This window comes from Parambassis ranga, chromosome 18, assembly GCF_900634625.1.
Source record: "Parambassis ranga chromosome 18, fParRan2.1, whole genome shotgun sequence".
In the NCBI taxonomy this organism is placed as follows: Eukaryota; Metazoa; Chordata; class Actinopteri; family Ambassidae; genus Parambassis; species Parambassis ranga.
This window is the reverse complement of record NC_041038.1, coordinates 8,703,444-8,729,683: the sequence shown is the minus strand read 5'-3', so window position 1 is coordinate 8,729,683 and position 26,240 is coordinate 8,703,444. Positions and strand designations below refer to the sequence as shown.

At 45.7% G+C, this 26,240-nt stretch overlaps 4 protein-coding genes across 4 annotated transcripts; all 4 read right to left on the bottom strand.

The window, feature by feature from the left end:
• Positions 1-432: 432 nt before the first annotated feature.
• Positions 433-4,625, bottom strand: LOC114450895 (claudin domain-containing protein 1-like). The gene is made up of 4 exons (XM_028429319.1): positions 3,847-4,625; positions 2,783-2,890; positions 2,493-2,630; positions 433-1,712 (listed from the first exon to the last, which is right to left on the bottom strand). The coding sequence occupies exons 1-4, from the start codon at positions 4,136-4,138 to the stop codon at positions 1,492-1,494; spliced, it is 759 nt and encodes a 252-aa protein (XP_028285120.1). The 5' UTR covers positions 4,139-4,625; the 3' UTR covers positions 433-1,491.
• Positions 4,626-18,553: 13,928 nt separating this feature from the next.
• Positions 18,554-19,998, bottom strand: LOC114451212 (mucin-2-like). The gene is made up of 3 exons (XM_028429790.1): positions 19,266-19,998; positions 19,010-19,169; positions 18,554-18,695 (listed from the first exon to the last, which is right to left on the bottom strand). The coding sequence occupies exons 1-3, from the start codon at positions 19,996-19,998 to the stop codon at positions 18,554-18,556; spliced, it is 1,035 nt and encodes a 344-aa protein (XP_028285591.1).
• A 2,098-nt stretch (positions 19,999-22,096) lies between these two features.
• Positions 22,097-24,171, bottom strand: LOC114451211 (cell wall protein DAN4-like; the record flags this gene model as incomplete). Its single annotated transcript, XM_028429788.1, has 3 exons — positions 22,097-22,304; positions 22,374-22,487; positions 23,552-24,171. Coding segments are annotated over 3 exons (942 nt in total), but the record flags the coding sequence as incomplete, so codon positions are not given.
• A 126-nt stretch (positions 24,172-24,297) lies between these two features.
• LOC114451210 (mucin-2-like) lies at positions 24,298-25,440 on the bottom strand (the record flags this gene model as incomplete). Its single annotated transcript, XM_028429787.1, has 1 exon — positions 24,298-25,440. A coding segment is annotated over exon 1 (1,143 nt), but the record flags the coding sequence as incomplete, so codon positions are not given.
• Between the last annotated feature and the right edge of the window lie 800 nt (positions 25,441-26,240).

The window sequence follows — 26,240 nt, the reverse complement described above, 5'->3', positions numbered from 1 at the left end:
ACTATAAAAAATTTGACTCCGAATTCATTATTACTATTATAATGTATTATAACAGTAATAATAATTATTATGATTAGTAGTAATCATAATAATTATTAGTTGTAATAATAATATTTAAAATATCTTACCTTTTTATAATTTAATTTCAAATAATAATAATAATAATAATTTATTATGATTTTAATTTTAGAATTTTTCAGGAAAACAGGCGAAGAATTCTGAAATAAATAAATACATTTAAAAAAATTATTATTTAATATTATTATTAAGAATCTGAAATTAAATTCTTATTATTATTATTAAAAAAACTTTTTTTCCTCAAAATTCTAAAATTAAAATCACCTCTGCAGAGATTTTTCATTAGAATTTTAAATTGGATTTGAAATTTAAATTTTGTTTCTCAAATACCTTTGTTTTTTTTATAGTGGCCCTATTTCTTTTCTGTATGATTCAAATGAGTGTATGAGGTCTACAAAACATAAGGTTAAATTACAACTACTGTATTGAAAACCTTTTTTTTCATATTTTCTACAAAATCAGTCAAAACAATAAAAATATACGTGTAAATATCAAAAAAACGATACACTGGGTAAGAAATTATAAACATAACTGCAATAAATAAATAAATAAATATCACTGAAGATTACAAAAAAAATGACAACTTTTTTAAAACAGTTACAAGAATAGTCATCGTGTGTCATGTTGTGTGTACTCCTCGCTGTTGAAGCAGCTGAACAAAACATAACAGTATACATTACAGCTATGTGTTTAAATGCAACAAGCTGCTACCACACCCAGCTGACATTTAAAGTGTGATGACTGAAACATTCAGTCAACAGAACAATTAAGTGTTTCCCAATTCCATACCACACACTCCATATTGTGTTCACAGGCTCTTATTAATATCTTTGTGTAAAAATACAACACATCATTGTTTATTAGACTTGGACGGGCTGATTTCTAAATAGACACGTTACATAACTATTTCAATGTAATGGGTGCAGCTGCTATGATAACACTGTACAATAGGAGGGCAGGGATGTTACTGAGAGTACAACAACAAGCTGTGCACACACAGCCGTGATGAGTCAAATGTGAAACCTGTTTGGTTGGAATCCCTCACAAATGAGTGTTTCTAAGAACTGGTTCTTTATTGTTGCTTAATGTGTGCACTTAATTTGGTGTAAGGCTAACATGAACACATTTCAAACATGTTGTGATTAATATGTGTGGTATGAAACTGGGGCACAGCTAAAAGCTTTAAGTTTGTCTGAGCCAAACATATGCTGCACTATACACACCCTCCTCCTGGTTGACCTTTTCAAACCAATTCTGTAACCTCTACAGTGATGAAAATCCAATCTTTTAATGCAGCAGATAAGAGTCACTACTACTATAATCTGAAATGCACAGATTAACCCACATCTCACTCCTCTGAGGTCATTATGAAATGCATCTTGGTGGTATAATTTTAAACAGGCCTATTGCCGTCTACGCAACCCGGTAGGCGGTCATGCGGTAGTAGTTCTGACTGTGGCTGCGTGCCGCCCACACCAGGAGTGCGGCGGCCATCATGTGGAGCGGTGAGGAAATGAGTGCCAGGTAAAGGGACCAACCAAGAGAACCGTCCACCTTCTCGGGCAGCATCGACACCCTGTGGAGCAGGTCCATCCCGGCCAGGTAGCAGCACACTGTGGCTAAAGTGCAGAGACCTGCAGGCAGAGGAAGCATAACAATCAATGAGCAGGTTCATGTGGGTGAAATCCCAAACACAGATCCTCTTCCTTCTGCAGAGCTGCTACTCTTTGACAGGTGTTACTCATAACGTTAACGATGGCTCTGATCAAGTGTCTCACTGCAGTCACGTCTGCATGCACAACACCAAGAGCCACCAAGAAACTGCAGCAGGTAAATGACATTCAGCCATTTTAACATTTACACCAGTGTAAATCATGTTAATTCTATGTTTGTGGAGAGCACCTAGAGTTCAGTCAGAACTGACACAGACTGGGAGAGAACTAGTTGTTACCAATGTCCAATACTAGCTAAAGTTAGCTTCCCTAATGCTAATGCTTTTTTTTTTTAGCAAAATACAACAGTTGGTTTGCTTGCCAACAGATAACACCCACATATAAGTAGATTAGTAGAATTGACTTTATTGATGCCCAGGATGCCAGCTTAACATATGGATTGTGCAGTTCACTTAATGGCCACAGGTGGCAGTATTAAGAGGGATTTTCTGATGCTTCAACACACATGAAATATACTGAACAGGCATTAATCCATCATTTTGTTTACTCGTGGTCCTCAGTACAGAGCCTCTATGTTCAGCCTAACTAATTTAAATTCTTTTTGTTGCTAATAAGTGTTTCACACACCCATAGCCTCCATTAGTGATTCATTATTTCAAGGATCTATTGTATTCAATTCCTATGATGAGTCATAAAGACTTGGCCTATTCCTTATAAGTGATACTGCTGAGCAGGTCTTACCAGCCAGCAGGTGAAGCACTCCAATCCCCAGAGTGGGGGTGAGGCTTCTGCAGAGACAGGCGCAGAACCCGGTCAGGCCTGCCAACACCACCAGACCCAGAGACACCAGTGGCAGCAGAAACTGGCACCTCCAAAGATCTGCACAAACGCACACAGTAACATAGATATGTCAGTCAATGGGGCTTTTATTTACTCATCATGCATGACACAAAACAGAGCTCTGATTGAGGTCAATGTATGATTCAAAGCCACACATAACAGAAGAGGCTCAATGTTGCGGCTGTACTTACAGGTGCGCACCATGTCCTCCCCGCTGTTGTGGTTCCCCGGCTCTTTGTACTTTGGAGTCAACTGCTGAGGTAGCGTGAAGCTTCGGCACTCCAGCACCAGCTTGATATCTAAAAAAAAAAAGGTAAGTGACCAGTGGTCAAGCACATCACACACTGTTTACAACATGCAAATCAATGCACACTTTTTTAAGATATTAGGTAAAGAGAGGCTGAAACTTCAAATATCATAAAAAAGTATTGATTAAATATCTGGTATATTGCATCACTTTTGGACTAAACTGAGCATAGTGGGACTAAAGGCTTCCCCAGTACACCTTCCAAAGTGACCTGTACTCTGAAGCTATTTTGTTGATTAACTGTAAGTTATTAGCATTATTATAAATATTTCATTGATCATGTATATTACTTATTACTGTTAATTGGGGCTTTAGAGAATAACAATGGCAATTTCACAATTTTACAGTCTAAAAAATTAACAAGATCTTTACAGGAAATAATTCTCAGATCACTTGATTGATCAATACAATTTGATTTTATATGATTTTTCCATAATTTAGCATAAATTTAGTAGAGTTTGAAAGATCAAGTGAATAAAATTCAACTGGGAATGCAAGACTTCAGCATCAATGGAATATCGGCATCAGTGCAGGTATATCTGTGTTAATGGGATCTTTAAGTGTCAGGGATTGATAGCAGAGTTGCTGCTGATGGCTGCAGCCCTAGCCTCATGTCTGTAATTATGACATATGTGCATTTAATAACATAAAGAAGAAGCAAAAAAGCAGTGAGATGCTGGCATGTGAAGTAGAGTTTATTGTGGCCCCTGAGGGTCATGTCTTGTTGTCAATGGATGCAACATTGATTTATGAGATGGATGAGTGTGTGAATTGTTTGAAAACGAAAATACAAATGTTGTTTGAGGACTGGAATGTGATGGCACTAATATGCAAATCTAGGAATGAGCTCACACAGTGAGGCAGCTGGGCTGATGGAAGCAACTTCCTATTAGAATAAACAGCAAGTGCAGCGTCACTTAGCAGGTGATGTCAGTTACATAAACGTACCTGGCTCCTTGTACCAGTGAGCGTTGGAAGGGACGAGCACACACCGCCACCAGAGGCCCACAGTCCCGTTGAGTCGGAACAGGGTGTCGCTGTAGGTTTTCTCGTCAAACTCTCCGTCCATGAACTCCTCGTACAGGGAGCGCAGCTCGGACACGTTGGCCTCTCCGCGCACGGTGGGGCTGCTGTACTGGTACCAGTGCTGCGTCCCGACGGCCACCGACAGATACACGGTGGCCAGTATGCTGAGCACGCAGGCGATGACCAGAGCCGTGGCGTAGCGGTTGTCAACCATTGTTCAGCGAGACTGAGACACGTCAAAGGGGATTAAGTTGATGCTGTCCGTGGAATCTTCGCGCATCAATGTTGCTCAATATGCGATGCTCCCTGTCACACAGATTTATCCCGCTCACTCTGACATGGTTAACTCTGAAGGTACGAGCCTGCAACAGCCGACGGCAGCCTCTGATTTTAATGATTGATACTCATGTCCAGTGCCGGACGAACAGTCTGCAGCCCCGCAGCCCGGCTTGGATGCGCCATCTGTTCCCTTGTCCCACTTCCACAGATGGTGGGTGGCCCGACGCTGCGACGGCTCCCACACAGTCCGCAATAACAACTGCTCCTCAGCAAAGAAAAGTAAAAACACAACGCTAACCTAAACCATCCTGGGCCGCACATGCAAATACTATATTTGCGCGTTTGTGCTTTTGGATGTGAGGCTGGTGCCGGCTGCTCCCTGGATGATTGGAGTTGTAAACACTCTAATCCCTGCGCTTTCCTCTTCCGGTTCCCCAGATCAGCAGAAAATATAAATAACCTGTTTTCAGCCAGAAGGGTTGTGAGTGAGAGAGGAGAGGGACACACGAGCAGCGGTGTCAAAATAAAATCCTGACAAAGTGTTCGAATAAATTAAACTCTGACGGCCCTTCAAAATAAAGGTACGAGATTAACTGATTCAGGCCATAAATTATGCGTCATAAATTACTGATAATAACTACTTTTAAATGTTATTACTTGTTTCAGCAGAACAAAGTATTAATATGGTGTGATAAGAATTAATTAAAATGGTACCAATGTGCAAAAATACCTCCATACATGCAAATAAATATAATTTGCTGAACAAACCAGATTAACTGGGACAACAAAGAGAGTCTTGACAGAAAATGAAAAAATACATCTTAAAGGAGATTTAAGCTGCCGAAATACAAGCCACAGTAGAGGAGGAAGTGCTTTTTGTTAAGAATAAAGATTCATTTGTCACAGGGATAAGCAGTGTTTCTGCTCTTCTTTTCTAGTGTGTCTTGTCTGGCTTGTCTTGCACTTGTAATGCCCTTTCATACCAGTGGAGGCAGTAATGTTGTATTGGCACTTCAAGACATGCTGTAAGATGCTGCTGTTGGCTTGACAACAACACCTGGAGGCAGTGATGAGACAGACGGAGCTTTGAGTCCTAGTTATTCAGCTGAACAACTCCACACTCACAGAGTTTAATTTAGTGTCATTTAAATGTTGGGATATGATTTTTTTAATTAAAGTATTTTCAAAGTGTCTATTAGATTATATGCAGATTAAACATAAGTGAAACTAAACCCTCTGTTTAAAATGAAAGCTCTATTAGTGGCACTGCGTGCTATTAAGTGTCACAATGAAGTTGAACATTTATATAAAGTTTCAACCTGAGTCATTTTGTTGGCTCAGGCTCATGACCTTCTTCCTCCTGTTGGGTTATCAACACATGACAAACACCATTAGGATCATATCCTAATGATCAATATGATAATTTAATAAACCTTTTTAATATTTCAAAAGGGGAATATTTGGAAACGTGATACTTTTCCTGGTGTGAGCCAGCTGTGTGTGTGAATATCCTCTTTCTGATTAATAGAAGAGTTCTACTTTAAACAAAGGCTACTGTCGCACTACAAGTCACATTGTTTAATTCAGTTTTTTCCCATGTTGATCAGATTCATTTTGATAGTTCAAATTCATGTTGCACAGCCATTGCTCTGATTTATAGGGGATCAGATTCTTAAGATTAAGATTAAAATTAAGATTAAGAAACCTTTATTAGTCCCACAATGGGGAAATTGCAGAATTCACGACTATATCCTGAAGTGACTCTAATCTGATTTAAAATAAAGGACTGAATATTCGATTCATACTCACACGAAGAACCTCAGTTGAGTGGTGTGAATGTAGCCAAGGTGATAACAGGTCAGTGGCAGCAAAAAAACAACCTGTGTTACTGAGATAAAGATCTGTAATGTGATTCCTTTGTTGTGACTGGTGGTTCCCACAGATCATCTGTCAGTGAAACAATGTGACTTCATGAGAGATGAGGTTGAGTTGGTATTTTTCAACTCTCATAAAAGGATACTTCTGAACACAAAAAACAACTTAAGAGACAATGGTACAGATTAAGTTGCATGAGCGGCCGCTCCCTCATTTAAAGATGAATGTGAGTCATTGCAGGTTTTCATCACTGACGCAAATGTGTCTCTAAACAAATATGACCCATGCCAACGAAACCGCATGGAGCCTAAGCTAATGTACACTGCACTTCCAAATCTGAGAACAATCTCAAAATAACAGGCTCAGAGATGCATATTTTCCTTCATGCTGACAGCTGCAGACCATGTCAGATTTTTATAATGGGGACAGAGATCTAATGAAACTTCTGGGGTTTAACACCTGAATACACAGTGCAGTTGAACTAAAGCAAACAATATGGTACATATAAAAGCTACATATTACAATATGTCTAGAGTGTGTTTAACTTATCCATGCATTTAATCCAATATGAAATAAAAGATTTAAACTAGAAACAATATCATCAAAAACAAATCACAATCAATTTCTTCTCTGCTGCTTTGGCAGTGGTGACAGTGGAGCCTTCAGGCAATCTTACGCCTTCTTCCAAAACCCTTTCAGCTGCTTTTGTCTTTTATGTTACAGACGCTTGGCACCAGTGTTTGTGGGTTTAAACCATAATGCCAACGCTGCAGTACAGGATCAACAGCATTCTGTAAGAGCCATCTGGAATTACGAAGTCTCTGCTGAAACACAGAGCGACAAAGCACGCATCAAGAAGCCGCAGTGGCACACTGCAAATGCTCTTTCAGTTCCCACATTTCTTTGTCCTGCCTATGATACGAAGAATTAATGCATTAATGCATTCCATGAGGAGCACTTTGCTGACAACGACCCACTGGAAATGTGGAGAGACATCAGAACTCTAACAGACTAGAGGAACAGCAACCAACAGATCAGCCAAGAGGTTGCCTAACACCTTAAACACTTTCTTTGCACACTTTGCACACCTGGCAGCAGAGACTGTTTATCCTCCACAGCTGGAGGAGCAGCTCACTTCAGTTCCTGTGTTACTCAAGTCCTCCATCATTGTGCCTGTGCCAAAAAAAATCTGCTAGTCATGAAGTGCTTTGAGAGGATTGTCTTAAGTCACATCAAGGATATCATCTCTGCTACTCTGGACAGACATGAGTTCACCTCTCATTGGCACTGTACACCACCCTGACTTACCTGGAGCATTCTAACACCTGTTGTGGAGTTCAGTTCAGCTTTCAATACTGTGACCCCAGGCAAGCTGACATCTCTGTGCTCCCGGGGAGTCCACATCATCCACACTAATCCTCAGCACAGGCACACCTCAGGGGTGTGTGCTCAGCCTGTCCCTTTTCACCCTGTTCACACACGACTGTTCTGCTATTCATTCCACAAACATGGTTGTGAAGTTTGCAGATGACACTAGGGATGTCCCGAGCCGAACACCTGACAGGATGGTGTTCGGACAACAACATCAGCAAGACCAAGGAGGTCATTGTGGACTTTAGGAGATCCAGGAGGATGAAACACACCCCTTCTCTCAGTCATGGGGAGGAGGTGGACAACATCAAGTTCCTGGGCATCCACGTCACATCTGACCTCACCTGGTCCATGCACACGTCTCACCTTAGTGAAGAAGGCCCAACAAAGGCTCTTCTTCCCTAAGGAAGCTCAAAAGGACTGGCTTCTGATGAACTGTCTGTGCCTCTTCCCACAGAAACATCAAAACTCACACTAACAGACTGATACACAGCTTCTTCCCAGAGCTATGAAATCCATTACCCCATCTCCTCACACATCCACCCCCCACCCACCTACCCAAAGACTGAACACTAAACCCCTGGAGACAGTCAGACACTCACAGTACACTGCACTTTAGGACATCAATACGCTGCAATATGTGCAATATATTTATACCGGTCACTTTTTATCCTATTTATATGATATATTTTACCTGTGCCTTTTTCATACCATGTGTCTTACTGTGTACCTTAAGCCAAGAGCTGCATAAAGATAATTAAGTGATCACAGAGAACAGGTGATCATACAGCCACAAGCAAATAACATAGAATATTCTCTCATGTTGCATTAGGCATCAAGTCATTTTGTTGAAGTTAATATGATTAAAACAGTAAAAATGGATCTGATTGATGCTCTGGGCAGAGATCTAATCATTGTTGCTGATTATCCTTTTAATGACATATTAGCATATTGAAAGATATTCCAGCTGAAGGAGAACGATCACTTGCTTTCACTTACATACACTGAGACCTGTCTTGGTGTTAACACATCTGGTATAGAAACAATTTTAATCCTTTAAAAAAATAATGGTATTATGATGCTCATATGATGATTATGATTCTCATAGTCTTTTCTTACTAAACAGGTCTATCAGCTGGATCTTAACAAGGCCATAAGGGCAGGGTGCTCGATCCCTTACTGCAGAATCACGTTGGCTTGTTACACATGATGATGTTGTGGGCGGTTGCAGTTTGATGGTGCACTTAAACAGGTAGGTGGAATGTTATTATGGAAGATTAAACCCTGAGGAATGTTTCAGCCAAACCTTTGTGAAATCGGATACTCTGCCAGCATTTCCTTATAGTAATCACACAGGATTAGAGATTAGGCGTCGCACGACAGAAACTGCTGGCTTGATGTGACACCTCATTGTAATTGAAGGCCATTTGTGTATCACTCAAACCAATTACAGTTTTTCTCAGTTGTTTACACACAAATTCTGGTACTTGGGACACAATGACCACAACATGTAACTCATTTACCAACCCCCTGAACCAATTCTGCTAAACTACAAGCACAATTTCTGATTTACACTCAAATTGCGGTTCTAAAACTTACTTACACTCAACAAAAATATAAACGCAACACTTTTGTTTTTGCTCCCATGTTTCATGAGATGGACTTGAAGATCTAAACTTCATTCCAGATACACAATATTACCATTTCTCTCAAACATTGTTCACAAATCTGTCTAAATGTGTGATAGTGAGCACTTCTGCTTTGCTGAGATAATCCATCCCACCTCACAGGTGTGCCACATCAAGATGCTGATCTGACATCATGATTAGTGCACAGGTGTACCTCAAACTGCCCACAATAAAAGGCCACCCTGAAATGTGCAGTTTTGTCTCACAGCAAAATGCCACAGATGCCACAAGCATTGAGGGAGCGTGCAATTGGCATGCTGACTGTCAACCAGATCTGTTGCTCGTGCATTGAATGTTCATTTCTCCACCATAAGCCGTCTCCAAAGGCGTTTCAGAGAATATGGCAGTACATCCAACCGGCCTCACAACCGCAGACCACGAGTAACCACACCAGCCCAGGACCTCCACATCCAGCAGGTTCACCTCCGAGATCGTCTGAGACCAGCCACTCAGACAGCTGCTGAAACAATTGGTTTGCATAACCAAACAATTTCTGCACAAACTGTCAGAAACCGTCTCAGGGAAGCTCAACTGCATGCTCGTCGTCCTCATCGGGGTCTTAACCTGACTCCAGATCGTCGCCGTAACAGACTTGAGTGGGCAAATGCTCACATTCGATGGCGTCTAGCACGTTGGAGAGGTGTTCTCTTCACGGATGAATCTCGGTTTACATTGTTCAGGGCAGATGGCAGACAGCGTATGTGGCGTCGTGTGGGTGAGCGCTTTGCTGATGTCAATGTTGTGGATCGAGTGGCCCATGGTGGTGGTGGGGTCATGGTATGGGCAGGCATCTGTTATGGACGAAGAACATAGGTGCATTTTATTGATGGCATTTTGAATGCACAGAGATACCGTGATGAGATCCTGAGGCCCATTGTTGTGCCATACATCCATGAACATCACCTCATGTTTCAGCAAGATAATGCACGGCCCCATGTTGCAAGGATCTGTACACAATTCTTGGAAGCTGAAAATGTCCCAGTTCTTGCATGGCCAGCATACTCACCGGACATGTCACCCATTGAACATGTTTGGGATGTGCTTGACCGGCGTATACGACAGCGTGCACCAGTTCCCACTAATATCCAGCAACTTCGCACAGCCATTGAAGAGGAGTGGACCAACATTCCACAGGCCACAATAGACAATCTGATAAACTCTATGCGAAGAAGATGTGTTGCACTGCATGAGGCAAATGGTGGTCACACCAGATACTGACTGGTTCTGAGTCCCCAGACCGCCAATAAAGCAGAAACAAAATGCACATTTCAGGGTGGCCTTTTATTGTGGGCAGTTTAAGGTACACCTGTGCACTAATCATGATGTCAGATCAGCATCTTGATGTGGCACACCTGTGAGGTGGGATGGATTATCTCAGCAAAGCAGAAGTGCTCACTATAACATTTAGACAGATTTGTGAACAATGTTTGAGGGGAATGGTAATATTGTGTATCTGGAATGAAGTTTAGATCTTCAAGTCCATCTCATGAAACATGGGAGCAAAAACAAAAGTGTTGCGTTTGTTGCAAAGTAAAACTGGAAACACAAGACAAGACTAGACAACTAAACACAAACCCAGGAAAACAAAACACCAGAACTACAGGAAAAATAACTATAACTAAACACAGATTAAACTAAAAACCCAAAACAAGGAAATCAAAACCATAAACAAACACCAGGTCTTGACAGAACCCCCCCTTCAAGGAACGGCTCCCAGACGTTCCTAAAAAACACAAAACAAGGGTTCAAACAAAATGACAGGGAGCCAAAGTTCAAAGTTTCAGAAACAAACTCAAGGTCTAGAGTTCAAGAAGGCCCCGGCCATGGGCCAACAGGGGCAACAGAGACAGAGGTCCCATAAAACAAAGTCTGGGGTGCTTGGGGGGGCAGAGTCAGAAATGGAGGGGACAGGGACCCTCCAGGGTCCGGGCGAAAGCCCAGCATGGACAGGGGTGAGGGCCCCTCGGGGCCCGGGCAGAAGCCCAGCATGGACAGAGCTGAGGACCCTCCGGGGTCCGGGCGGAAACCCAGCATGGACAGAGCTGAGGACCCTCCGGGGTCCGGGCGGAAACCCAGCATGGACAGAGCTGAGGACCCTCCGGGGTCCGGGCGGAAACCCAGCATGGACAGAGCTGAGGACCCTCCGGGGTCCGGGCGGAAACCCAGCATGGACAGAGCTGAGGACCCTCCGGGGTCCGGGCGGAAACCCAGCATGGACAGAGCTGAGGACCCTCCGGAGTACGGGCGGAAGCCCAGCATGGACAGAGCTGAGGACCCTCCGGGGTCCGGGCGGAAGCCCAGCATGGACAGAGCTGAGGACCCTCCGGGGTCCGGGCGGAAGACCACCAGCGATGACGAGGCTGCGGACCCTCCGGGGTCCGGGCAGAACACCAGCGAGGACGAGGCAGCGGACCCTCCGGGGTCCGGGCAGTACACCAGCGAGGACGAGGCAGCGGACCCTCCGGGGTCCGGGCAGTACACCAGCGAGGACAAGGCAGCGGACCCTCCGGGGTCCGGGCAGAACACCAGCGAGGACGAGGGCGCGGACCCTCCAGGGTCCGGGCAGAACACCAGCGCCGAAGACGAAGCAGAAAACCCTCCAGGGTCCAGACAGGAAGCCAGAGCCGAAGACGAAGCAGAAGACCCTCCAGGGTCCAGACAGGAAGCCAGAGCCGAAGACGAGGCAGAAGACCCTCCAGGGTCCAGACAGGAAGCCAGAGCCGAAGACGAGGCAGAAGACCCTCCAGGGTCCAGACAGGAAGCCAGAGCCGAGGACGAAGCAGAAGACCCTCCAGGGTCCAGACAGGAAGCCAGAGCAGGGGGCCCTCCAGGGTCCCGACAGGAAACCAGAGCAGGGGGCCCTCCAGGGTCCCGACAGGAAACCAGAGCAGGGGGCCCTCCAGGGTCCCGACAGGAAACCAGAGCAGGGGGCCCTCCAGGGTCCCGACAGGAAACCAGAGCACCCCCAGCATCCAGACAGGTGACCTCCAGTGTCTCTGCCACCCCTGTCTTGGCAGGAAGTCCTCTGCGGGGGGCACTGGAGGTCTCTGGGGCAGGCGGCGCCGTCTGGAGCCCGCCCTCTGGCCGAGACGGGAGGAGCGACGCCGTCTGGAGCCCGCCCTCTGGCCGAGACGGGAGGAGCGACGTCGTCTGGAGCCCGCCCCTGGGCGGCCCCGGAAGGGATGGCGTCATCTGGAGCCCGCCCTCTGGCGGCCCCGGAAGGGATGGCGTCATCTGGAGCCCGCCCTCTGGCGGCCCCGGAAGCGATGACGACATCTGGAGCCCGCCCTCTGGCGGCCCCGGAAACGATGACGACATCTGGAGCCCGCCCTCAGGAGTTGGGGCTGAGTCGAAGACTGGGCGGGGAAACCAGGGGGGCAGCATGGGGGCCACAGGCGCCGGGAACTCCTCCATGTCCTTGAATGCCCGAGCGTAGTGGAAGCAGAGCAAAGGGTTAGCATTCAATGCTAAGTCCATAAGGGCCCTGATCTTTTGTTTTTGGTTCCACAACTCCCCCAGCTGCTGGAGAAGCGAAATCCTGTGCTCCACCAGCCGCCTCACCTCCCTCCCGTCCGTGGGAGGTGACGACAGGTGATCAACCAGGTCGAGCTCGGCTTGCAGCTTGCCCCTTAGCTGGTTGACCTGACTCCAAAGGATTGCCAGCTCATAAGGAGCAAACTCTGGGCCGCGGCTAAGGGCAGCCGATGTGACCGCTCCTGCGCCTACTGTGTCCATAGTGGCTAGTTCGTACTGTCAGGGTTTGTGTGAGGAGAGGACACAGTTGCAGGACGCAGAGCGGATAAAATCCAAAAAAACAGTCTTTTATTTAAAGGCCAGGAGGGCAAAACAATACAAAACTAAAAATCACACTTGTCGTGGTCAAAAGGTAAAGTACAAAATAACTAACTGAAAATCACACTACACGTGGCAAAACTAGAAAAGCAAAACTAGGCAAAACTAGGAAACTTAGCGAGGGTTCAAGGCAGGGTTCAAAAACATAACATAAACAAAGAAACTACCTGGAGCGAAGCATGGCATGGCATGGCAAGGACGAGACATGGAGTGACACAAAGCCCACACAGACGAGACGAACTAGCAAGGACAAAGGGGAAGACACAGACTATATACAAAGGGACCAGGGAAGACAACGAGGCACAGGTGACACACATGAGGGCAGGGCTGGTAATCAACAAGGAGGGAAAACACAGGAAGTAGAACACAAGACAATACACAGGGAGGACAGGACCACCAAAGTAAAACTGGAAACACAAGACAAGACTAGACAACTAAACACAAACCCAGGAAAACAAAACACCAGAACTACAGGAAAAATAACTATAACTAAACACAGATTAAACTAAAAACCCAAAACAAGGAAATCAAAACCATAAACAAACACCAGGTCGTGACATACGGTGTGGTCTGCTGGAACAGCAGCATCACTGAGAGGGAGAGGAAGAAGCTGGACAGAGTCATCAGGAAGTCCAGCTCTGTCCTGGGCTGCTCTCTGGACTCAGTGCAGGAGGTGGGCCACAGGAGGGTCCTGGCAAAACTGATATCCATGCTAGACAATGAGTCAGACCCCCTGCAGGACACCCTGTCAGCCCTGCAGAGCAGCTTCAGTGGCAGACTGCTCCACCCTCGGTGTGTGAAGGAGAGATACAGAAGGTCTTTCCTTCCTGCTGCTGTCAGACTATAATAGACTATAATAAACACTTCTGATAGGAGCAATACTCACACACCACAGTGTGCTTTTATTTTTACTGTTATTTATTTAGTTGCACTATGTACAGTTTATAAACCACTTCTACCTCCACTCACCTGTGCAATAACTGTTAATATGTGAACTGTTCATAATGTATATATCTTTTTATTGGTAGTCTATTTTATAATGTATACATCTTTCTCTTAACTTATCCCTTGCTGTCTGTATGCCGTTGCAAAAATGCAATTTCCCCATTGTGGGACTAATAAAGGTTTCTTAATCTTTATCTTAATCTTAATTACAGTAGCTACCCTTGACCCCTACAACACCGCCCATCTGATCACATTTCTGCACACCCTACACAACACACTCATTCCACCAGATCAGGCAGATGGCCCAGAGCAGCTCAGCTCAGGTATGTTGTCATTTGGGATAACGCTTCCACAGGGCTGCTCTGGTTCCTAACTGGTTCACTGCCCATGCACGCTTTTTAGTTGTTTATCTCCCTCCATATTCTCCATTCCTCAATCCTATTGAGGAATTTTTTTCTGCCTGGAGATGGAAAGTGTATGACCGAAATCCACAAACACGTGTTCCCCTTCTCCAAGCTATGTGGAGATATGGCAGCTGATGCTTTTCATGGCTGGATTCGCCATGCTATGCGATATTTCCCCCGCTGCTTGGCCAGGCAAAACATTGCTTGTGATGTGGATGAGGTGCTGTGGCCAGGCCGCAACAGAAGAACGGATGCAGCATTGTACACTGTGTACATTGTTTTTGCGGGAAAAACAACATAAAATGTTACAGTGTATTTGTGTTTTCTGAGTATAAAAAACAATGTTCTCAAATATTTTACAACACACTTATGTATGTATGTATGTACTGTCTGTACTGTCTGTAGTCAGTGTAACACTGACCCAAAAAACCAAGTCATTGGAAAACACAACCTTCATCATAGTGTTTTACACTGAACACAGCAGTGTTCAGCTAGTTCTTATAAATGTCTAATCATATAATGGTTTGTGTGTGTCATTTGAAAACAAAAACCCATTTTGAGAAGAAATAACATTGTTTAGAATGTAATGTTTCATTTTGCAGGAGAATTGAGGGGTTTTGCCCATTGTGTGTGTTATTTTGGATTTGTGTGTAGAGTTCTGAGAATATGAGGCATGCTTTCAGAAAACGTGTGGAAACAATTGAGAAAAACTGTAAAAGTGTGAATACTGACTGCTGTGTGTAGAATGACTATAATATATATGTAGATTTTGGTTTGGTGTTTCATCTATAGTGTGTGAATGAAGAACAGAACGAAGTGAAAGCAAAGTGAATTAAACTAAGTTCACCAAGCTAAATAGCTAACACCTACACATATTTTAGTTTCTGATGAGCTATGTGATATATTGCACCATTAAAAAATAGGCTAATTAAATACTGATAATATGTTTGAGTTTTTTAGTGTGCATGGAAATCACTTGTTATGTGAGATGCTGATCATCTGGACAGTTATTTATCATACTGTATCTACTCTTCGTCTCACACATAGAGGCTTCAGCTGACTGAAGTGGTGAGTTTACTACTTTCTCTCTCCATCATACATGTGTACATTAGTCTATTGCCTGCTTTAGGGATTTGTTTTTTTTCTCCTTTGTCTTCCTTACTTCAAATCTGATCTGCTTTTTCTTAATACTACCCCCAAAAATGCAACAATTTCACGAGAAATCATGGAAATTTTAATGATAATATGTGATGATCATTGTAAAGTATGACAGAACAATATTTAAAATCAGAAAGAATAGTCCAAAACATGATTAAATAAATAGTAATACACAATGCAGATTACATGAGCTACCATATACAAGAAAACTCCTTAGTTTAAATCACTTGTACCCTTTACAATATGCTATGCAGTTGCTTTTCATTCTAGTTCATACAGTGAAACTTGAAGGAAGAAATGGAAGGTAGATTATGGGGACTGTAATGTTAGAACGCTTTTGAATGATTGGTTTTGCTTGTTGAGAAAATTATTCTAAATCATTAGTCAGTTGAAACAAAAATTTAATAAAAGTATGAATCCTACATTATTAGCGTAAGTAATGTCCTTATATTATAGCAGTGATGGCAGCCGTGTTCTTTTGATAGTTTGAATGGAAATCAGCAGAGATGCTACTGCTGGGTTGTTAGTATCCATGACAACAGTACCAGGCAGGATGCAGTGATGAGACTGCTCTTGTGGCGTATTCCACTTGAAGCTGTAAATGAGAATGAGAACCATTATGTTACCAATTAATTATCCAATATTTGATCGTTTTTGAAAAACAGGTAGCACTCAGTGTAACTTACGAGTGCTATCAATGGTGATTGAGCTGCCTTCGATGTCAAATCCTATGACGTTTGGAGCTGCATTCAACAAGACACGCCTAATCTCACTGTTCTCAGGAACAGATGTGTTCTCAAACTGAAGTTTCAAGGTGGTGATGATGGATCCTTTTCTGCAAATGGTAACCAAAACAGGTGACTGAATGACCCTGATGTGCATTTTTATTCATTATTCACTCTATTTATCCATGGTTTTGTAGATTTCTAAGTCTTGGCAAATTACCTGAATGAGTTCACATCGCAGGACTTAAAGGAGGGTAAAGTCCTTTGCAAGTGAGGCTCAAGCTGCAGCAAAAAGCAAAATCAGCTTTAACCCTTGTTTTTAAGAGACAATTTCTTAACTTTCTCAACAGTGTTATGTAACAGAAGGAGCAGCATCACAACTACCAATGAATAAGCATTTTCATTTTTTGTAGGAATACTTGAAGCTCACCTGTTCCTTTGTCATCGCTGCTCGCTTTATAAAAGCTGTAGATGATGTATTCAGCAGCTCAATCGTAAACGTGTCCAAGACAGATCTGAAAGTTGCATATTTGAATATGACGGCCACAGTTGTAGGTGCAGGAGTTGCAGGGGCAGCAGTTGAAGGTGTAGCAGTTGTAGATGCTGCAGTGGCAGATGCAACAGTCATGGTACTGACAGTTGTTGATGTGTCTGTTGGAGTAGCTAGAAAACAAATTAAAAAAATAATGATATATTCTCAAAAGAGTTTTTTAAAGCTCAATTGATGTGCTTTTTAACTACTTACCAGGATTGATTACTACTGTGTCTGGATTAAAGCTGACAGTAAAATTGTTGGTGGAATTGTTGACAGCAATTTTTAAGCTTTCATGAACAACTTCATCCTTGGGAAGTTCTTCCTTTGGAATGGTGTCATTAAACACAATTCCTACATCGGCTTGAACTCCATCCGTGTTTTTTGATGCTTTAACAGACCTGCATTGTAAAAGCCAAAAAGGAAAGTTCAGCTATAAGCTTTACTTTTATTGGGAGAATCTGGGGTAGACCAGATCTAACACACTGTCTTGTAATCATATCCATATTGGATTTATTTAGACAAGATTTTACTGCACACGGTAGAAGTTGTATTATATATGACTTCAGTCTTCACTTGCCAGGATTTGACTTGAATGTTTATTAATGTTTAGAATTTATTAGGTTTTATTTTTATTTTACGCTTACTACTTTACCTTATTTATATTTCTAACCTGTCTTTTTTGAGTATACATGGAGCACCTGGAATGAAAGCAATTTCCCCCTGGGATCAATAAAGTATTTCTGATTCTGATTCTGATTCTAATATGTTACGTTAGGAGAGGTAAGAGTGAAGTAAAAAAAAAACCAAAAAGAGAGAACAGCAAAGATACAACTGGAAGAGTTGATCAGCAATAACAGAAGTGTAAATGTTGTGTCAAAATAAACCTTTTTTTTTACCTGAATGCCGTCACGAACGAATAGAGAAACTTGAAACCAAATTTCTCTCTGAATATTAGATTGAACTGTAAAGAAAAAAAATTATGACAAAATAAATTTTTAACAATTAAAAAACCAATATGATCCATAAATAAACATTCAATTTAATATTGTCAAACAGACAATGGTTTGATAATGAGAACTGAACTTTTGTTGTGTACCCACCGTCTGTTGAACTCGTGTTGCAAGGCTTTTGAATGTACTGCTGTTGTGATCAGTAAGATCAGTTGAATAATTCTCTCCATTCATATCCACTCTGACATTGAAAACATGATCAGAGGTCACAGAGGGTGTTGTGGCTGGTGTTGGAGGGGCTGAAGTGGTTGGAGCTGGTGTTCTGGTTGTGTCCGTGACAGGTATTAATATAGTTGTTGGTGCTGTTGTGGTGGTCGTTGTTGGGGCAGTTGTTCTTGATGTTGAGGCTGGAGTGGTGGTTGTGGTGGGAGGAAGTGTTGTCATGGTGGGAGTTGGAGTGGTGCTTGTAGTGGTTGTAGTTGGTGTCGTTGTTGGAGTGGTGGTCGTTATTGTCGGATCAGCCGTTGTTGTTGTTATCAGGATAGCCGTAGTGGTAGTTGCTGGTGTGGTCGAGATTAAGACAGGCGTCGTAGTGGTGGTAGCTGATGTGGATGCGGTCGGGACAACTGTCGTGGAGGGAGCTGGTGTTATAGACGTGGCAGTTGTCGTGGTAAGCCCTTGAGTGGTGTTTGTGATAGAAGCCGGTGTTGTGGTTGTGGTCGGGACATCTGATGTCATGGTAGAAGTTGGAGTGTTGGTGGTTGTGGGAGATAGTGTTGTTGTGGTTGGTGTTGGAGTGGTGCTTGTCGTGGTGGGTGTTGGAGTCATGGTCGTTGTTGTGGTCGTGTCAGTTGTCATTGTGGTAGGAGCTGAAGTGGTGGTGGTTGTGGTAGGAGCAGGTGTTGTGGTTGTGGCAGTTGTCGTTGTGGTAGGAGCTGAAGTGGTGGTGGTTGTGATAGGAGCTGGTGTTGTCGCTGTAGTCGGGACATCTGACGTTATGATGGAAGTTGTCGTGGTGGGTGTTGGAGTCATGGTTGTTGTGGTCATGTCAGTTGTCGTGGTAGGACCTGAAGTGGTGGTGGTTGTAATAGGAGCTGGTGTTGTGGTCGTGGCAGTTGTCACTGTGGTAGGAGCTGGAGTAGTGGTTGTGGTAGGAGCTGGTGTGGTCGTGGTTGGGACATCTGATGTCATGGTGGAAGTTGGAGCGGTGGTGGTTGTGGGAGATAGTGTTGTCGTGGTAGTACCTGAAGCGGTGGTGGTTGTAATAGGAGATGGTGTTGTCGCTGTGGTCGGAACATCTGACGTTATGGTAGAAGTTGGAGTGTTGGTGGTTGTGGGAGATAGTGTTGTTGTGGTTGGGGTTGGACTGGTGCTTGTCATGGTGGGTGTTGGAGTCATGGTCGTTGTTGTGGTTGTATCAGTTGTCATTGTGGTAGGAGCTGGAGTAGTTGTTGTGGTAGGAGCTGGTGTGGTCGTGGTTGGGACATCTGATGTCATGGTGGAAGTTGGAGCATTGGTGGTTGTGGGAGATAGTGTTGTGGTTTGGGTTGGAGTGGTGCTTGTCGTGGTGGGTGTTGGAGTCATGGTCGTTGTGGTCGTGTCAGTTGTCATTGTGGTAGGAGCTGAAGTGGTGGTGGTTGTGATAGGAGCTGGTGTTGTCGTTGTAGTCGGGACATCTGACGTTATGATGAAAGTTGATGTGGTGGGTGTTGGAGTCATGGTTGTTGTCGTGGTCGTGTCAGTTGTGATTGTGGTAGGACCTGAAGTGGTGGGGGTTGTGATAGGAGCTGATGTTGTGGTTGTGGCAGGAGCTGGTGTGGTCGGGACATCTGACGTTATGGTGGAAGTTGGAGCGTTGGAGGTTGTGGATGACAGTGTTGTCGTTGTGGGTGTTGGAGTCATGGTTGTTGTTGTGGTTGTGTCAGTTGTCATTGTGGTAGCACCTGAAGTGGTGGTGGTTGTGATAGAAGCTGGTGTTGTGGTCGTGGCAGTTGTCACTGTGGTAGGAGCTGGAGTAGTGGTTGTGGCAGGAGGTGGTGTGGTCGTAGTTGTGACATCTGATGTCATGGTGGAAGTTGGAGCGGTGGTGGTTGTGGGAGATAGTGTTGTCATGGTGGGTGTTGGAGTCATGGTTGTTGTGGTCATTTCAGTTGTCATGGTAGGACCTGAAGCGGTGGTGGTTGAAATAGGAGCCGGTCTTGTCGCTGTGGTCGGAACATCTGACACTGTGGTAGGAGCTGGAGTAGTGGTTGTGGCAGGAGGTGGTGTGGTCGTAGTTGTGACATCTGACATTATGGTGGAAGTTTCAGCAGTGGTGGTTGTGGGAGATAGTGTTGATGTTGAGGCTAGAGTGGTGGTTGTGGTGGGAGGAAGTGTTGTCGTGGTGTGGGTTGGAGTCATGGTTGTTGTCGTGGTCGTGTCAGTTATTGTGGTAGGATCTAAAGTGGTGGTAGTTGTAATAGGAGCTGCTATTGTGGTCGTGGCAGTTGCCATTGTGGTAGGAGCTGGAGTAGTGGTTGTGATAAGAGGTGGTGTGGTCGTGGTCGGGACATCTGACGTTATGGTGGAAGTTTCAGCAGTGGTGGTTGTGGGAGATAGTGTTGATGTTGAGGCTAGAGTGGTGGTTGTGGTGGGAGGAAGTGTTGTCGTGGTGTGGGCTGGAGTCATGGTTGTTGTCGTGGTCGTGTCAGTTGTTATTGTGGTAGGATCTGAAGTGGTGGTAGGTGTAATAGGAGATGCTGTTGTGGTCATGGCAGTTGTGATTGTTGTAGGAGCTTGAGTAGTCGTGGCAGGAGCTGGTGTGGTCGTGGTTGGGACATCTGACGTAATGGTGGAAGTTGGAGCAGTGGTGGTTGTGGGAGATAGTGTTGTCGTGGTTTGGGTTGGAGTGGTGCTTGACGTGGTGGGTGTTGGAGTTATGGTTGTTGTTGTGGTCGTGTCAGTTGTCATTGTGGTAGGAGCTGAAGTGGTGGTGGTTGTGATAAGAGCTGGTGTTGTGGTCATGTCAGTTGTCATTGTGGTAGGAGCTGGAGTAGTTGTTGTGGTAGGAGCTGGTGTGGTCGTGGTTGGGACATCTGATGTCATGGTGGAAGTTGGAGCATTGGTGGTTGTGGGAGATATTGTAGTTGTGGTTTGGGTTGGAGTGGTGCTTGTCGTGGTGGGTGTTGGAGTCATGGTCGTTGTTGTGGTCGTGTCAGTTGTCATTGTGGTAGGAGCTGAAGTGGTGGTGGTTGTGATAGAAGCTGGTGTTGTGGTCGTGGCAGTTGTCACTGTGGTAGGAGCTGGAGTAGTGGTTGTGGCAGGAGGTGGTGTGGTCGTAGTTGTGACATCTGACATTATGGTGGAAGTTTCAGCAGTGGTGGTTGTGGGAGATAGTGTTGATGTTGAGGCTAGAGTGGTGGTTGTGGTGGGAGGAAGTGTTGTCGTGGTGTGGGCTGGAGTCATGGTTGTTGTCGTGGTCGTGTCAGTTGTCATTGTGGTAGGAGCTGAAGTGGTGGTGGTTGTGATAAGAGCTGGTGTTGTGGTCATGTCAGTTGTCATTGTGGTAGGAGCTGGAGTAGTTGTTGTGGTAGGAGCTGGTGTGGTCGTGGTTGGGACATCTGATGTCATGGTGGAAGTTGGAGTGGTGCTTGTCGTGGTGGGTGTTGGAGTCATGGTCGTTGTTGTGGTCGTGTCAGTTGTCATTGTGGTAGGAGCTGAAGTGGTGGTGGTTGTGATAGAAGCTGGTGTTGTGGTCGTGGCAGTTGTCACTGTGGTAGGAGCTGGAGTAGTGGTTGCGGCAGGAGGTGGTGTGGTCGTAGTCGGGACATCTGACGTTATAGTGGAAGTTTCAGCAGTGGTGGTTGTGGGAGATAGTGTTGATGTTGAGGCTAGAGTGGTGGTTGTGGTGGGAGGAAGTGTTGTCGTGGTGTGGGTTGGAGTCATGGTTGTTGTCGTGGTCATGTCAGTTGTTATTGTGGTAGGATCTGAAGTGGTGGTAGTTGTAATAGGAGCTGCTGTTGTGGTCGTGGCAGTTGTGATTGTTATAGGAGTTGGAGTAGTCGTGGGAGGAGCTGGTGTGGTCGTGGTTGGGACATCTGACGTTGTGGTGGAAGTTGGAGCGGTGGTGGTTGTCGTGATCGTGTCAGTTGTCATTGTGGTAGGACCTGAAGTGGTGGTGGTTGTAATAGGAGCTGCTGTTGTGGTCGTGGCAGTTGCCACTGTGGTAGGAGCTGGAGTAGTGGTTGTGATAAGAGGTGGTGTGGTCGTGGTCGGGACATCTGACGTTATGGTGGAAGTTTCAGCAGTGGTGGTTGTGGTGGGAGGAAGTGTTGTCGTGGTTGGGGCTGGAGTTGTGCTTGTCGTGGTTGTAGTTGATGTCGTTGTCGGAATGGTGGTTGTTATTGTCGGGTCAGCCGTTGTAGTGGTCAGGATAGTCGTAGTGGTAGTAGCTGGTGCATTGAAAAGTGGGACAGGCGTCGTAGTGGTGGTAGCTGATGTGGTTGTGGTCTGGACATCTGTCGTGGTGGGAACTGGTGTTGTTGTAGTCATGGTAGTTGTTGTGGTAAGTACTGGAGTAGTGGTTGTGGCAGGAAGTGGTGTGGTCGTGGTTGGGACATCTGACGTTGTGGTGGAAGTTGGAGCGGTGGTGGTTGTCGTGATCGTGTCAGTTGTCATTGTGGTAGGACCTGAAGTGGTGGTGGTTGTAATAGGAGCTGCTGTTGTGGTCGTGGCAGTTGCCACTGTGGTAGGGGCTGGAGTAGTGGTTGTGATAAGAGGTGGTGTGGTCGTGGTCGGGACATCTGACGTTATGGTGGAAGTTTCAGCAGTGGTGGTTGTGGGAGATAGTGTTGATGTTGAGGCTAGAGTGGTGCTTGTGGTGGGAGGAAGTGTTGTCGTGGTGTGGGTTGGAGTCATGGTTGTTGTCGTGGTCGTGTCAGTTGTTATTGTGGTAGGATCTGAAGTGGTGGTAGTTGTAATAGGAGCTGCTGTTGTGGTCGTGGCAGTTGTGATTGTTGTAGGAGCTTGAGTAGTCGTGGCAGGAGCTGGTGTGGTCGTGGTTGGGACATCTGACGTTATGGTGGAAGTTTCAGCAGTGGTGGTTGTGGGAGATAGTGTTGATGTTGAGGCTAGAGTGGTGCTTGTGGTGGGAGGAAGTGTTGTCGTGGTGTGGGTTGGAGTCATGGTTGTTGTTGTGGTCGTGTCAGTTATTGTGGTAGGATCTGAAGTGGTGGTGGTTGTAATAGGAGCTGCTGTTGTGGTGGCAGTTGTCACTGTGGTAGGAGCTGGAGTAGTGGTTGTGGCAGGAGCTGGTGTGGTCGTAGTCGGGACATCTGACATTATGGTGGAAGTTTCAGCAGTGGCGGTTGTGGGAGATAGTGTTGATGTTGAGGCTAGAGTGGTGGTTGTGGTGGGAGGAAGTGTTGTCGTGGTGTGGGTTTGAGTCATGCTTGTCGTCGTGGTCGTGTCAGTTGTTATTGTGGTAGGATCTGAAGTGGTGGTAGTTGTAATAGGAGCTGCTGTTGTTGTCGTGGCAGTTGTGATTGTGGTAGGAACTGGAGTAGTTGTTGTGGGAGGAGCTGGTGTGGTCGTGGTTGGGACATCTGACGTTGTGGTGGAAGTTTCAGCAGTGGTGGTTGTGGGAGATAGTGTTGATGTTGAGGCTAGAGTGGTGCTTGTGGTGGGAGGAAGTGTTGTCGTGGTGTGGGTTGGAGTCATGGTTGTTGTTGTGGTCGTGTCAGTTATTGTGGTAGGATCTGAAGTGGTGGTGGTTGTAATAGGAGCTGCTGTTGTGGTGGCAGTTGTCACTGTGGTAGGAGCTGGAGTAGTGGTTGTGATTAGAGCTGGTGTGGTCGCGACATCTGACGTTATGGTGGAAGTTTCAGAAGTGGTGGTTGTGGGAGATAATGTTGATGTTGAGGCTAGAGTGGTGTTTGGGGTGGGAGGAAGTGTTGTCGTAGTGTGGGTTGGAGTCATGGTTGTTGTCGTGGTCGTGCCAGTTGTTATTGTGGTAGGATCTGAAGTGGTGGTAGGTGTAATAGGAGCTGCTGTTGTGGTCGTGGCAGTTGTCACTGTGGTAGGAGCTGGAGTAGTGGTTGTGGCAGGAGGTGGTGTGGTCGTAGTCGGGACATCTGACGTTATGGTGGAAGTTTCAGAAGTGGTGGTTGTGGGAGATAATGTTGATGTTGAGGCTAGAGTGGTGGTTGGGGTGGGAGGAAGTGTTGTCGTGGTGTGGGTCGGAGTCATGGTTGTTGTCGTGGTCGTGTCAGTTGTTGTTGTGGTAGGATCTGAAGTGGTGGTAGTTGTAATAGGAGCTGCTGTTGTGGTTGTGGCAGTTGTGATTGTGGTAGGAGCTGGAGTAGTTGTGGGAGGAGCTGGTGTGGTCGTGGTTGGGACATCTGACGTTGTGGTGGAAGTTGGAGCGGTGGTCATGGTTGTTGTCGTGGTCGTGTCAGTTGTTATTGTGGTAGGATCTGAAGTGGTGGTAGTTGTAAAAGGAGCTGCTGTTGTGGTCGTGTCAGTTGTGATTGTCGTAGGAGCTTGAGTAGTCGTGGCAGGAGCTGGTGTGGACGTGGTTGGGACATCTGACGTTATGGTGGAAGTTGGAGCGGTGGTGGTTGTGGGAGATAGTGTTGTCGTGGTTTGGGTTGGAGTGGTGCTTGTCGTGGTGGGTGTTGGAGTCATGGTTGTTGTCGTGGTCGTGTCAGTTGTTATTGTGGTAGGATCTGAAGTGGTGGTAGTTGTAAAAGGAGCTGCTGTTGTGGTCGTGCCAGTTGTGATTGTCGTAGGAGCTTGAGTAGTCGTGGCAGGAGCTGGTGTGGTCGTGGTTGGGACATCTGATGTTATGGTGGAAGTTGGAGAGGTGGTGGTTGTGGGAGATAGTGTTGTCGTGGTGTGGGTCGGAGTCATGGTTGTTGTCGTGGTCGTGTCAGTTGTTGTTGTGGTAGGATCTGAAGTGGTGGTAGTTGTAATAGGACCTGCTGTTGTGGTCGTGGCAGTTGTGATTGTGGTAGGAGCTGGATTAGTCGTTGTGGGAGGAGCTGGTGTGGTCGTGGTTGGGACATCTGACGTTATGGTGGAAGTTGGAGCGGTGGTGGTTGTCGTGATCGTGTCAGTTGTCATTGTGGTTGGACCTGAAGTGGTAGTGCTTGTGATAGGAGCTGCTGTTGTGGTCGTGGCAGTTGTGATTGTTGTAGGAGCTTGAGTAGTCGTGGCAGGAGCTGGTGTGGTCGTGGTTGGGACATCTGATGTTATGGTGGAAGTTGGAGAGGTGGTGGTTGTGGGAGATAGTGTTGTCGTGGTGTGGGTCGGAGTCATGGTTGTTGTCGTGGTCGTGTCAGTTGTTGTTGTGGTTGGATCTGAAGTGGTGGTAGTTGTAATAGGAGCTGCTGTTGTGGTTGTGGCAGTTGTGATTGTGGTAGGAGCTGGAGTAGTCGTGGGAGGAGCTGGTGTGGTCGTGGTTGGGACACCTGACGTTGTGGTGGAAGTTGGAGCAGTGGTCATGGTTGTTGTCGTGGTCATGTCAGTTGTTATTGTGGTAGGATCTGAAGTGGTGGTAGTTGTAGAAGGAGCTGCTGTTGTGGTCATGTCAGTTGTGATTGTCGTAGGAGCTTGAGTAGTCATGGCAGGAGCTGGTGTGGACGTGGTTGGGACATCTGACGTTATGGTGGAAGTTGGAGCGGTGGTGGTTGTGGGAGATAGTGTTGTCGTGGTTTGGGTTGGAGTGGTGCTTGTCGTGGTGGGTGTTGGAGTCATGGTTGTTGTCGTGGTCGTGTCAGTTGTTATTGTGGTAGGATCTGAAGTGGTGGTAGTTGTAAAAGGAGCTGCTGTTGTGGTCGTGTCAGTTGTGATTGTCATAGGAGCTTGAGTAGTCGTGGCAGGAGCTGGTGTGGACGTGGTTGGGACATCTGACGTTATGGTGGAAGATGGAGCGGTGGTGGTTGTGGGAGATAGTGTTGTCGTGGTTTGGGTTGGAGTGGTGCTTGTCGTGGTTGGTGTTGGAGTCATGGTTGTTGTTGTGGTCGTGTCAGTTATTGTGGTAGGATCTGAAATGGTGGTAGTTGTAATAGGAGCTGCTGTTGTGGTCGTGGCAGTTGTCACTGTGGTAGGAGCTGGAGTAGTGGTTGTGGCAGGAGGTGGTGTGGTCGTAGTCGGGACATCTGACGTTATGGTGGAAGTTTCAGCAGTGGTGGTTGTGGGAGATAGTGTTGATGTTGAGGCTAGAGTGGTGCTTGTGGTGGGAGGAAGTGTTGTCGTGGTGTGGGTTGGAGTCATGGTTGTTGTTGTTGTCGTGTCAGTTATTGTGGTAGGATCTGAAGTGGTGGTAGTTGTAATAGGAGCTGCTGTTGTGGTCGTGGCAGTTGTCACTGTGGTAGGAGCTGGAGTAGTGGTTGCGGCAGGAGGTGGTGTGGTCGTAGTCGGGACATCTGACGATATAGTGGAAGTTTCAGCAGTGGTGGTTGTGGGAGATAATGTTGATGTTGAGGCTAGAGTGGTGGTTGTGGTGGGAGGAAGTGTTGTCGTGGTGTGGGTTGGAGTCATGGTTGTTGTCGTGG